This window comes from Oncorhynchus gorbuscha, unplaced genomic scaffold, assembly GCF_021184085.1.
Source record: "Oncorhynchus gorbuscha isolate QuinsamMale2020 ecotype Even-year unplaced genomic scaffold, OgorEven_v1.0 Un_scaffold_487, whole genome shotgun sequence".
In the NCBI taxonomy this organism is placed as follows: Eukaryota; Metazoa; Chordata; class Actinopteri; order Salmoniformes; family Salmonidae; genus Oncorhynchus; species Oncorhynchus gorbuscha.
Window position 1 is genome coordinate 53,307 of NW_025745317.1, and position 12,536 is coordinate 65,842.

Consider the following 12,536-nt stretch of genomic DNA (forward strand, 5'->3'; position numbering starts at 1 on the left):
TTCACTGTGAACCCAGGATAGACAGATAGCAGATACACACACACACACACACACACACACACACACACACACACACACACACACACACACACACACACACACACACACACACACACACACACACACACACACACACACACAGATAACATTCACACACACACACACACACATAACATTCACACACACACACACACACACACACACACACACACACACACACACACACACACACACACACACACACACACACACACACACACACACACACACACTGGACACACACACACACACACACACACACACACACACACTCTCTCTATCTGTTAACAAGGAGGCTCTGCATGTGGGAAGAGGGGAACACCAAGTCCCGGCTGTGAACGACCTACTTATAGAAAAGGTACTTGCTATTCCCCAGTTAGTTAGAGAGTGTGAATCATCATCATGATGTCTTCACTGTGAACCCAGGATAGACAGATAGCAGATACACACACACACACACACAAAATGCTAAGGTATTATTGATAAGGTATTAGCATTTTATAGCATGTCATTTTTTTGGGTTGGTTAATTAAAGGACAAAGCAACACCTAGCTTCACTTGTAGATTTGTGACCTCAGTGAGTCACTCGTTAGAGCAGAATACCAATGTGTTGCTCTTCGTGTGTCTGGTACAGCAGATCAACAGTTTTATAACTGGCCCCGTATCTCACACACAGATCAGTGGTTGAGCTGAGATGTGGGGATGGGTGGGTGGGTGGGTGAACAGCATGATGGGTAGGAAATCAAACGGTCTGTTTCTGTGGCTGGATCAAAGGTTCACACGGTGAGTTCAGTTCACCGTTGCTTCCAGATCACGCAAACAATGTCATGCCTAGTGGAGACAGGAGACAGGAGACAGGAGACTGGAGACTGGAGACAGGAGACTGGAGACTGGAGACTGGAGACTGGAGACTGGAGACAGGAGACTGGAGACTGGAGACTGGAGACTGGAGACTGGAGACTGGAGACTGGAGACTGGAGACTGGAGACTGGAGACAGGAGACTGGAGACTAGGGACTGGAGACTGGAGACTGGAGACTGGGGACTGGGGACTGGAGACTGGAGACTGGGGACTGGGGACTGGAGACTGGAGACTGGAGACTGGAGACTGGAGACTGGAGACTGGAGACTGGAGACTGGGGACTGGGGACTGGGGACTGGAGACTGGAGACTGGGGACTGGGGACTGGAGACTGGGGACTGGAGACTGGAGACTGGGGACTGGGGACTGGAGACTGGAGACTGGGGACTGGGGACTGGAGACTGGAGACAGGAACTGGAGACTGGAGACTGGGGACTGGGGACTGGAGACTGGAGACTGGGGACTGGGGACTGGGGACTGGGGACTGGAGACTGGAGACTGGGGACTGGGGACTGGAGACTGGAGACTGGAGACTGGAGACTGGAGACTGGGGACTGGGGACTGGGGACTGGAGACTGGAGACTGGAGACTGGAGACTGGAGACTGGGGACTGGGGACTGGGGACTGGAGACTGGAGACTGGAGACAGGAACTGGAGACTGGAGACAGGAACTGGAGACTGGAGACTGGAGACTGGAGACTGGGGACTGGGGACTGGGGACTGGAGACTGGAGACTGGGGACTGGGGACTGGAGACTGGAGACTGGAGACTGGGGACTGGGGACTGGGGACTGGAGACTGGAGACTGGGGACTGGAGACTGGAGACTGGAGACTGGAGACTGGAGACTGGGGACTGGAGACAGGAGACTGGAGACTGGAGACTGGAGACTGGAGACTGGAGACTGGGGACTGGAGACTGGAGACTGGAGACTGGAGACAGGAGACTGGAGACTGGAGACTGGAGACTGGAGACTGGAGACTGGAGACTGGAGACTGGAGACTGGGGACTGGGGACTGGAGACTGGAGACTGGAGACTGGAGACTGGAGACTGGAGACTGGAGACTGGAGACTGGAGACTGGGGACTGGAGACAGGAGACTGGGGACTGGGGACTGGGGACTGGAGACAGGGGACTGGGGACTGGGGACTGGGGACTGGGGACTGGAGACTGGAGACTGGAGACAGGAGACTGGAGACTGGGGACTGGGGACTGGAGACAGGAGACTGGAGACTGGGGACTGGAGACTGGAGACTGGAGACTGGAGACTGGAGACAGGGGACTGGGGACTGGGGACTGGAGACAGGAGACTGGGGACTGGGGACTGGAGACTGGAGACTGGAGACTGGAGACTGGAGACTGGGGACTGGAGACTGGAGACTGGAGACTGGGGACTGGGGACTGGAGACTGGAGACTGGAGACTGGAGACTGGAGACTGGAGACTGGGACTGGAGACTGGAGACTGGAGACTGGAGACTGGGGACTGGAGGGACTGGGGACTGGGACTGGAGACTGGAGACTGGAGACTGGGGACTGGGGACTGGGGACTGGGGACTGGGACTGGGGACTGGAGACTGGAGACTGGAGACTGGAGACTGGGGACTGGGACTGACTGGAGACTGGAGACTGGAGACTGGAGACTGGAGACTGGAGACTGGAGACTGGAGACTGGGGACTGGGGACTGGAGACTGGAGACTGGAGACTGGACTGGGGACTGGAGACTGGAGACTGGAGACTGGAGACTGGGGACTGGAGACTGGAGACTGGAGACTGGAGACTGGAGACTGGAGACTGGAGACTGGAGACTGGAGACTGGAGACTGGAGACTGGGGACTGGAGACTGGAGACTGGAGACTGGAGACTGGAGACTGGGGACTGGAGACTGGAGACTGGAGACTGGAGACTGGAGGAAGGTAAATCCAAGATGACAATGCGGTATTTTTAAACTTCTTAACAGTTGAGCAGGAGAGATGAGAGTTCCTCTTTTCATGGAGTAGGTTAGAACGCCCTCTTCTTCCCTTTCTACCCTTCCTCTATGTTCTGCCCTCCCTCCTTTCTCTATGTTCTGCCCTCCCTCCTTCCTCTATGTTCTGCCCTCCCTCCTTCCTCTATGTTCTGCCCTCCCTCCTTCCTCTATGTTCTGCCCTCCCTCTTTCCTCTATGTTCTGCCCTCCCTCCTTCCTCTATGTTCTGCCCTCCCTCCTTCCTCTGTGTTCTGCCCTCCCTCCTCCTCTATGTTCTGCCCTCCCTCCCTCCTCTGTGTTCTGCCGTCCCTCCTTTCTCTGTGTTCTGCCCTCCCTCCTTCCTCTATGTTCTCCCCTCCCTCCTTCCTCTATGTTCTGCCCTCCCTCCTTCCTCTATGTTCTGCCCTCCCTCCTTCCTCTGTGTTCTGCCCTCCCTCCTGCCTCTATGTTCTGCCCTCCCTCCTTCCTCTGTGTTCTGCCCTCCCTCCTTCCTCTATGTTCTGCCCTCCCTCCTTCCTCTATGTTCTGCCCTCCCTCCTCCTCTGTGTTCTGCCCTCCCTCCTCCTCTGTGTTCTGCCCTCCCTCCTCCTCTGTGTTCTACCCTCCCTCCTTCCTCTATGTTCTGCCCTCCCTCCTTTCTCTGTGTTCTGCCCTCCCTCCTCCTCTGTGTTCTGCCCTCCCTCCTTCCTCTATGTTCTGCCCTCCCTCCTCCCTCTATGTTCTGCCCTCCCTCCTTCCTCTATGTTCTGCCCTCCCTCCTTCCTCTGTTCTGCCCTCCCTCCTTCCTCTATGTTCTGCCCTCCCTCCTCCTCTGTGTTCTGCCCTCCCTCCTTCCTCTATGTTCTGCCCTCCATCCTTCCTCTGTGTTCTGCCCTCCCTCCTCCCTCTATGTTCTGCCCTTCCTCTGTGTTCTGCCCTCCTTCCTTCCTCTATGTTCTGCCCGCCCTCCTTCCTCTATGTTCTGCCCTCCCTCCTCCTCTGTGTTCTGCCCTCCCTCCTCCTCTGTGTTCTGCCCTCCCTCCTCCTCTGTGTTCTGCCCTCCCTCCTCCTCTGTGTTCTGCCCTCCCTCCTCCTCTGTGTTCTGCCCTCCCTCCTCCTCTGTGTTCTACCCTCCCTCCTTCCTCTATGTTCTGCCCTCCCTCCTTTCTCTGTGTTCTGCCCTCCCTCCTTCCTCTATGTTCTGCCCTCCCTCCTTCCTCTATGTTCTGCCCTCCCTCCCTCCTCTGTGTTCTGCCCTCCCTCCCTCCTCTGTGTTCTGCCCTCCCTCCTTCCTCTATGTTCTGCCCTTCCTCTATGTTCTGCCCTCCCTCCTCCTCTATGTTCTGCCCTCCCTCCTTCCTCTATGTTCTACCCTCCCTCCCTCCTCTGTGTTCTGCCCTCCCTCCTTCCTCTATGTTCTGCCCTTCCTCTATGTTCTGCCCTCCCTCCTCCTCTGTGTTCTGCCCTCCCTCCCTCCTCTGTGTTCTGCCCTCCCTCCTTCCTCTATGTTCTGCCCTCCCTCCTTTCTCTGTCAGTTCAGTCAGTGAATTCCTAGAGGATTGCTTTGTGGAGCTCTTTGCCTTTCGCTGTTGCCAAGTATCAAGATGTGCTGCTTTCTTCCAGGGCTATATTTGCATACAGGATAGTTAACTTTGACTGGCTTAAAACAAGTTTTTTTTTTTGGTGATTCACAGTCCGTGGCCTATATGATGGAATGCAATGTGGATCAGAATGCTGACACGTGCTGTGAACTCTGAACTTTCTCACATTTCTTCTGATACGTAACCTACAATACATATGCAGCACCTCTCTCTCTCTCTCTCTCTCTCTGTCTCTGTCTCTCTCTCTCTCTCTCTCTCTCTCTCTCTCTCTCTCTCTCTCTCTCTTCTCTCTCTCTCTCTCTCTCTCTCTCTCTCTCTCTCTCTCTCTCTCTCTCTCTCTCTCTCTCTCTCTCTCTCTCTCTCTCTGTCTCTCTCTCTCTCTCTCTCTCTCTCTCTCTCTCTCTCTCTCTCTCTCTCTCTCTCTCTCTCTCTCTCTCTCTCTCTCTCTCTCTCTGTGTCTCTCTCTGTCTCTCTCTCTCTCTCTCTCTCTCTGTCTCTCTCTGTCTCTCTCTCTCTCTCTCTCTCTCTGTCTCTCTCTCTCTCTCTCGCTCTCTCTCTGTTGTGTAATCTGAGGGAAATATGTCTCTCTAATATGGTCATACATTGGGCAGGAGGTTAGGAAGTGCAGCTCAGTTTCCACCTCATTTTGTGGGCAGTGAGCACATAGCCTGTCTTCTCTTGAGAGCCATGTCTGCCTACGGCGGCCTTTCTCAATAGCAAGGCTATGCTCACTGAGTCTGTACATAGTCAAAGCTTTCCTTAATTTTGGGTCAGTCACAGTGGTCAGGTATTCTGCCGCTGTGTACTCTCTGTGTAGGGCCAAATAGCATTCTAGTTTGCTCTGTTTTTTTGTTAATTCTTTCCAATGTGTCAAGTAATTATCTTTTTGTTTTCTCATGATTTGGTTGGGTCTAATTGTGCTGCTGTCCTGGGGCTCTGTAGGGTGTGTTTGTGTTTGTGAACAGAGCCCCAGGACCAGCTTGCTTAGGGGACTCGTCTTCAAGTTCAAATCAAATCACATTGTGTTAGTCACATGCGCCGAATACAACAGGTGTAGACCTTACAGTGAAATGCTATCAAGCCCCTAACCAAGTTTAAAAATATATATAAATAAATATATATAATAATAAATATATATAAAGTTTAAAAATATATATAATAATAATAATAAAATACAAATAAGGATTAAAAGTAACAGATAATTAAAGAGCAGCAGTAAAATAACAATAGATATACAGGGGGTACCGGTACAGAGTCAATGTGGAGGCTATATACAGGGGGTACCGGTACAGAGTCAATGTGGAGGCTATATACAGGGGGTACTGGTACAGAGTCAATGTGGAGGCTATATACAGGGTATTACGGTACAGAGTCAATGTGGAGGCTATATACAGGGGGGTACCGGTACAGAGTCAATGTGGAGTCTATATACAGGGGGTACTGGTACAGAGTCAATGTGGAGACTATATACAGGGGGTACCGGTACAGAGTCAATGTGGAGACTATATACAGGGGGTACCGGTACAGGGTCAATGTGGAGGCTATATACAGGGGGTACCGGTACAGAGTCAATGTGGAGGCTATATACAGGGGGTACCGGTACAGAGTCAATGTGGAGACTATATACAGGGGGTACCGGTACAGAGTCAATGTGGAGACTATATACAGGGGGTACCGGTACAGAGTCAATGTGGAGGCTATATACAGGGGGGTACCGGTACAGAGTCAATGTGGAGGCTATATACAGGGGGTACCGGTACAGAGTCAATGTGGAGGCTATATACAGGGGGTACCGGTACAGAGTCAATGTGGAGTCTATATACAGGGGGTACCGGTACAGAGTCAATGTGGAGGCTATATACAGGGGCTACCGGTACAGAGTCAATGTGGAGGCTATATACAGGGGCTACCGGTACAGAGTCAATGTGGAGGCTATATACAGGGGGTACCGGTACAGAGTCAATGTGGAGGCTATATACAGGGGGTACCGGTACAGAGTCAATGTGGAGGCTATATACAGGGGGTACCGGTACAGAGTCAATGTGGAGGCTATATACAGGGGGTACCGGTACAGAGTCAATGTGGAGGCTATATACAGGGGGTACTGGTACAGAGTCAATGTGGAGGCTATATACAGGTGGTACCGGTACAGAGTCAATGTGGAGGCTATATACAGGGGGTACCGGTACAGAGTCAATGTGGAGGCTATATACAGGGGGTACCAATGGTACAGAGTCAATGTGGAGGCTATATACAGGGGATACCGGTACAGAGTCAATGTGGAGGCTATATACAGGGGGTACCGGTACAGAGTCAATGTGGAGGCTATATACAGGGGTACTGGTACAGAGTCAATGTGGAGGCTATATACAGTGGTACTGGTACAGAGTCAATGTGGAGGCTATATACGGGGGTACTGGTACAGAGTCAATGTGGAGGCTATATACAGGGGGTACTGGTACAGAGTCAATGTGGAGGCTATATACAGGGGTACTGGTACAGAGTCAATGTGGAGGCTATATACAGGGGGTACCGGTACAGAGTCAATGTGGAGGCTATATACAGGGGGTACCGGTACAGAGTCAATGTGGAGGCTATATACAGGGGGTACCGGTACAGAGTCAATGTGGAGGCTATATACAGGGGTACCGGTACAGAGTCAATGTGGAGACTATATACAGGGGGGAGACTACCGGTACAGAGTCAATGTGGAGGCTATATACAGGGGGTACCGGTACAGAGTCAATGTGGAGGCTATATACAGGGGGTACCGGTACAGAGTCAATGTGGAGGCTATATACAGGGGGTACCGGTACAGAGTCAATGTGGAGGCTATATACAGGGGGTACCGGTACAGAGTCAATGTGGAGGCTATATACAGGGGGTACCGGTACAGAGTCAATGTGGAGGCTATATACAGGGGGTACCGGTACAGAGTCAATGTGGAGGCTATATACAGGGGGTACCGGTACAGAGTCAATGTGGAGGCTATATACAGGGGGTACCGGTACAGAGTCAATGTGGAGGCTATATACAGGGGGTACCGGTACAGAGTCAATGTGGAGGCTATATACAGGGGGTACTGGTACAGAGTCAATGTGGAGGCTATATACAGGGGTACTGGTACAGAGTCAATGTGGAGGCTATATACAGGGGGTACCGGTACAGAGTCAATGTGGAGGCTATATACAGGGGGTACCGGTACAGAGTCAATGTGGAGGCTATATACAGGGGGTACCAGTACAGAGTCAATGTGGAGGCTATATACAGGGGTACCGGTACAGAGTCAATGTGGAGGCTATATACAGGGGTACCGGTACAGAGTCAATGTGGAGGCTATATACAGGGGGTACCGGTACAGAGTCAATGTGGAGGCTATATACAGGGGGTACCGGTACAGAGTCAATGTGGAGGCTATATACAGGGGGTACAGAGTCAATGTGGAGGCTATATACAGGTACAGAGTCAATGTGGAGGCTATATACAGGGGGTACCGGTACAGAGTCAATGTGGAGGCTATATACAGGGGGTACTGGTACAGAGTCAATGTGGAGGCTATATACAGGGGGTACTGGTACAGAGTCAATGTGGAGGCTATATACAGGGGGTACCGGTACAGAGTCAATGTGGAGGCTATATACAGGGGTACCGGTACAGAGTCAATGTGGAGGCTATATACAGGGGGTACCGGTACAGAGTCAATGTGGAGGCTATATACAGGGGGTACTGGTACAGAGTCAATGTGGAGGCTATATACAGGGGGTACTGGTACAGAGTCAATGTGGAGGCTATATACAGGGGGTACTGGTACAGAGTCAATGTGGAGGCTATATACAGGGGGTACCGGTACAGAGTCAATGTGGAGGCTATATACAGGGGGTACCGGTACAGAGTCAATGTGGAGGCTATATACAGGGGGTACCGGTACAGAGTCAATGTGGAGGCTATATACAGGGGGTACCGGTACAGAGTCAATGTGGAGGCTATATACAGGGGGTACTGGTACAGAGTCAATGTGGAGGCTATATACAGGGGGGTACCGGTACAGAGTCAATGTGGAGGCTATATACAGGGGGTACCGGTACAGAGTCAATGTGGAGGCTATATACAGGGGGTACCGGTACAGAGTCAATGTGGAGGCTATATACAGGGGGTACCGGTACAGAGTCAATGTGGAGGCTATATACAGGGGTACCGGTACAGAGTCAATGTGGAGGCTTATATACAGGGGGTACCGGAGACTACAGGGGGTACCGGTACAGAGTCAATGTGGAGGCTATATACAGGGGTACCGGTTCAGAGTCAATGTAGAGACTATATACAGGGGTACTGGTACAGAGTCAATGTGGAGGCTATATACAGGGGGTACCGGTTTCAGAGTCAATGTGGAGTCTATATACAGGGGGTACCGGTACAGAGTCAATGTGGAGGCTACATACAGGGGGTGTTACAGAGTCAATGTGGAGGCTATATACAGGGGGTACCAGTACAGGGTCAATGTGGAGGCTATATTCAGGACCGTGCCCCAGGACTACCTGACATATTGACTCCTTGCTGTCCCCAGTCCACCTGGCTGTGCTGCTGCTCCAGTTTCAACTGTTCTGCCTTATTATTATTCGACCATGCTGGTCATGAACATCTTGGCCATGTTCTGTTATAATCTCCACCCGGCACAGCCAGAAGAGGACTGGCCACCCCACATAGCCTGGTTCCTCTCTAGGTTTCTTCCTAGGTTTTGGCCTTTCTAGGGAGTTTTTCCTAGCCACCGTGCTTCTACACCTGCATTGCTTGCTGTTTGGGGTTTTAGGCTGGGTTTCTGTACAGCACTTTGAGATATCAGCTGATGTACGGAGGGCTATATAAATCAATTTGATTTGATTTGATACCGGTACAGAGTCAATGTGGAGGCTATATACAGGGTGTACCGGTACAGAGTCAATGTGGAGGCTATATACAGGGTGTACCAGTACAGAGTCAATGTGGAGGCTATATACAGGGGGTACCGTTACAGAGTCAATGTGGAGTCTAAATACAGGGGGTACCGGCACCTGAGGTTATTGAGGAAGCTATTTAGAAGCCTCTTGGACCGAGACTTGGCACTCCGGTACCGCTTGCCGTGCGGTAGCAGAGAGAACAGTCCATGACTAGTGTGGTTGGAGTCTTTGACAATTGGATGGCAGGAAGCTTGGTCCTAGTGATGTACTCTGTAGTGCCTTGTGGTCGGAGGCCGAGCAGTTGCCATACCTGTCAGGATGCTCTCGATGGTGCAGCTGTAGATACATTTTGAGAATCTGAGGACCCGAATCCAAATCTCCTGAGGGGGACTAGGTTTTGTCGTGTCCTCTTCACGACTGTCTTGGTGTGCTTGGACCATGTTGGTTCATCTCTCTTTAGGTGAAGGCTTTGCTATGGGAGGTTGGTGAATCGCTTCCTTTTAGGTGGTTGTAGAATTTAACGGCTCTTTTCTGGATTTTGATAATTAGTGGGTATCGGCCTAATTCTGCTCTGCATGCATTATTTGGTGTTCTACGTTTTACACATAGGATATTTTTTTTGCAAAATTCTGCATGCAGAGTCTCAATTTGTTGTTTGTCCCATTTTGTGATTTCTTGGTTGGTGAGCGGACCCCAGACCTCATAACCATAAAGGGCAATGGGCTCTATGACTGATTCAAGTATTTTTAGCCAGATCCTAATTGGTATGTTGACATTTATGTTCCTTTTGATGGCATAGAAGGCCCTTCTTGCCTTGTCTCTCAGATCGTTCACAGCTTTGTGGAAGTTACCTGTGGCGCTGATGTTTAGGCCAAGGTATGTATAGTTTTTGTGTGCTCTAGGGCAACAGTGTCTAGATGGAATTTGTATTTGTGGTCCTGGCAACTGGACCTTTTTTGGAACACCATTATTTTTTCTCTTACTGAGATTTACTGTCAGGGCCCAGGTCTGACAGAATCTGTGCAGAAGATCTAGGTGCTGCTGTAGGCCCTCCTTGGTTGGTGACAGAAGCACCAGATCATCAGCAAACAGCAGACATTTGACTTCGGATTCTAGTAGGGTGAGGCCGGGGGCTGCAGACTTTTCTAGTGCCCGCGCCAATTCTAATAAGAAACTATGCAGAAGATTTAGGTGCCACTCACTCACTCACTCACTCACTCACTCACTCACTCACTCACTCACTCACTCACTCACTCACTCACTCACTCACTCACTCACTCACTCACTCACTCACTCACTCACTCACTCACTCACTCTCTGTCTCTCTTTGTCTCTCTCTCACTCCTCTCTTTGTCTCTCACTCCTCTCTTTGTCTCTCTCTCACTCCTCTCTTTGTCTCTCTCTCACTATTCTCTTTGTCTCTCTCTCACTCCTCTCTTTGTCTCTCTCTCACTCCTCTCTTTGTCTCTCTCTCTCACTCCTCTCTTTGTCTCTCTCTCACTCCTCTCTTTGTCTCTCTTTGTCTCTTTGTCTCTCTCTATTCTCTTTGTCTCTCTCTCACTCCTCTCTTTGTCTCTCTCTCTCACTCCTCTCTTTGTCTCTCTCTCTCACTCCTCTCTTTGTCTCTCTCTCTCACTCCTCTCTTTGTCTCTCTCTCTCCTCTCTCTTTGTCTCTCTCTCTCTCTTTGTCTCTCTCTCTCACTCCTCTCTTTGTCTCTCTCTCACTCCTCTCTTTGTCTCTCTCTCTCACTCCTCTCTTTGTCTCCCTAGCGGCGGACGGGGACTACTGGAGGCTGTTGAACCCAGGAGAGTACAGCATCACGGTGAGGGCCGAGGGCTACAGCGCCAGCAGTAAGGTGTGTGAGGTGGGCTACGACATCGGAGCCACCCGCTGTGACTTCACCGTCAGCCGCACCAACCTGTCACGCATCAAGGAGATCATGGAGAGATACAACAAGCAGCCCATCAGACAGCCTCTCAGGCCGCCCGTCAGGCAGCTGCAAGCACGCAGGCCCGGCCCCCGACACAGACGTGTGAGGACATCATAGGGGGCCCCCGCCAGGGAGCGTTAGAGAGAACGAGTAGCCTGGTCCCTCACCTGAATGCGCTGTCTTGCCAACACCTGTGGTCATTGTTCTGCCAATCTGCCAATGACCAGAGGGCTTTACAGCACAAACTGATCTGGGACAAGGCTCGGTGTGAAGAGAGCAATTGAGAGACAGACTCGAACATCTCTCTCTCTAGTTCGGATCCAACATCTTCTTTGATCGGGACTCCTTTCTCTGTTGTGGCACTCTGGTGGAAGTGCAGATTGGAGATTGATGGTAAAAAGATGAGATATTTTGAGCGATAACGGTGTGTTTTTCTGTATTAAAAACAAGGTTCTGTTCTTTCAACCATGAATTAAGCTCTCTGGTGCTTACTGTAAAATAAGTGTATTTTTTTTGGGGGGGGGCATCTTAAATGTTGCAATGACTTCTCTACCAAAGAGTTATTACAGTATACATGGTGAACCCGAAAAGTCCAATTTTTACTTTGCCATTATTTGGTAATGAAATTGTCAGTCTATATTTCAAATGATGAATTTTGACCATGGATATTACCATGTGTCTCTCTACTAACTCATGCAGTACCAGTATAGTACCAGTACCAGTACAGTACCAGTACCAGTATAGTACAGTACCAGTACAGTACCAGTACAGTATAGTACAGTACCAGTACCATTACCAGTACAGTACCAGTACAGTATAGTACAGTACCAGTACCAGTACAGTACCAGTACAGTACAGTACAGTATAGTATAGTACAGTACCAGTACCAGTACAGTACCAGTACCAGTACCAGTACCAGTATAGTACAGTACCAGTACAGTACCAGTACCAGTACAGTACCAGTACAGTACCAGTACCAGTACCAGTACCAGTACCAGTACAGTACCAGTACAGTACCAGTACCAGTACAGTACCAGTACCAGTACCAGTACCAGTACAGTACAGTACCAGTTCCAGTACCAGTACAGTACCAGTACCAGTACAGTACCAGTACCAGTACCAGTACAGTACCAGTACCAGTACCAGTACAGTACCAGTTCCAGTACCAGTACAGTACCAGTATAGTACCAGTACCAGTACCAGTACAGTACCAGTACAGTACAGTACC

General features: G+C 50.6%; 1 protein-coding gene across 1 annotated transcript in view; it reads left to right on the forward strand.

Annotated features, from left to right (window-relative positions):
* Positions 1 to 12,009, forward strand: part of LOC124018345 (inactive carboxypeptidase-like protein X2) — a 58,404-nt gene extending 46,395 nt beyond the window's left edge. The window contains exon 11 of the mRNA XM_046333617.1: positions 11,148 to 12,009. Within this exon, the coding sequence (XP_046189573.1) occupies positions 11,148 to 11,425 (278 nt within the window). The 3' untranslated portion in view covers positions 11,426 to 12,009. The remainder of the gene's footprint in view (positions 1 to 11,147) is intronic.
* Positions 12,010 to 12,536: the final 527 nt, after the last annotated feature.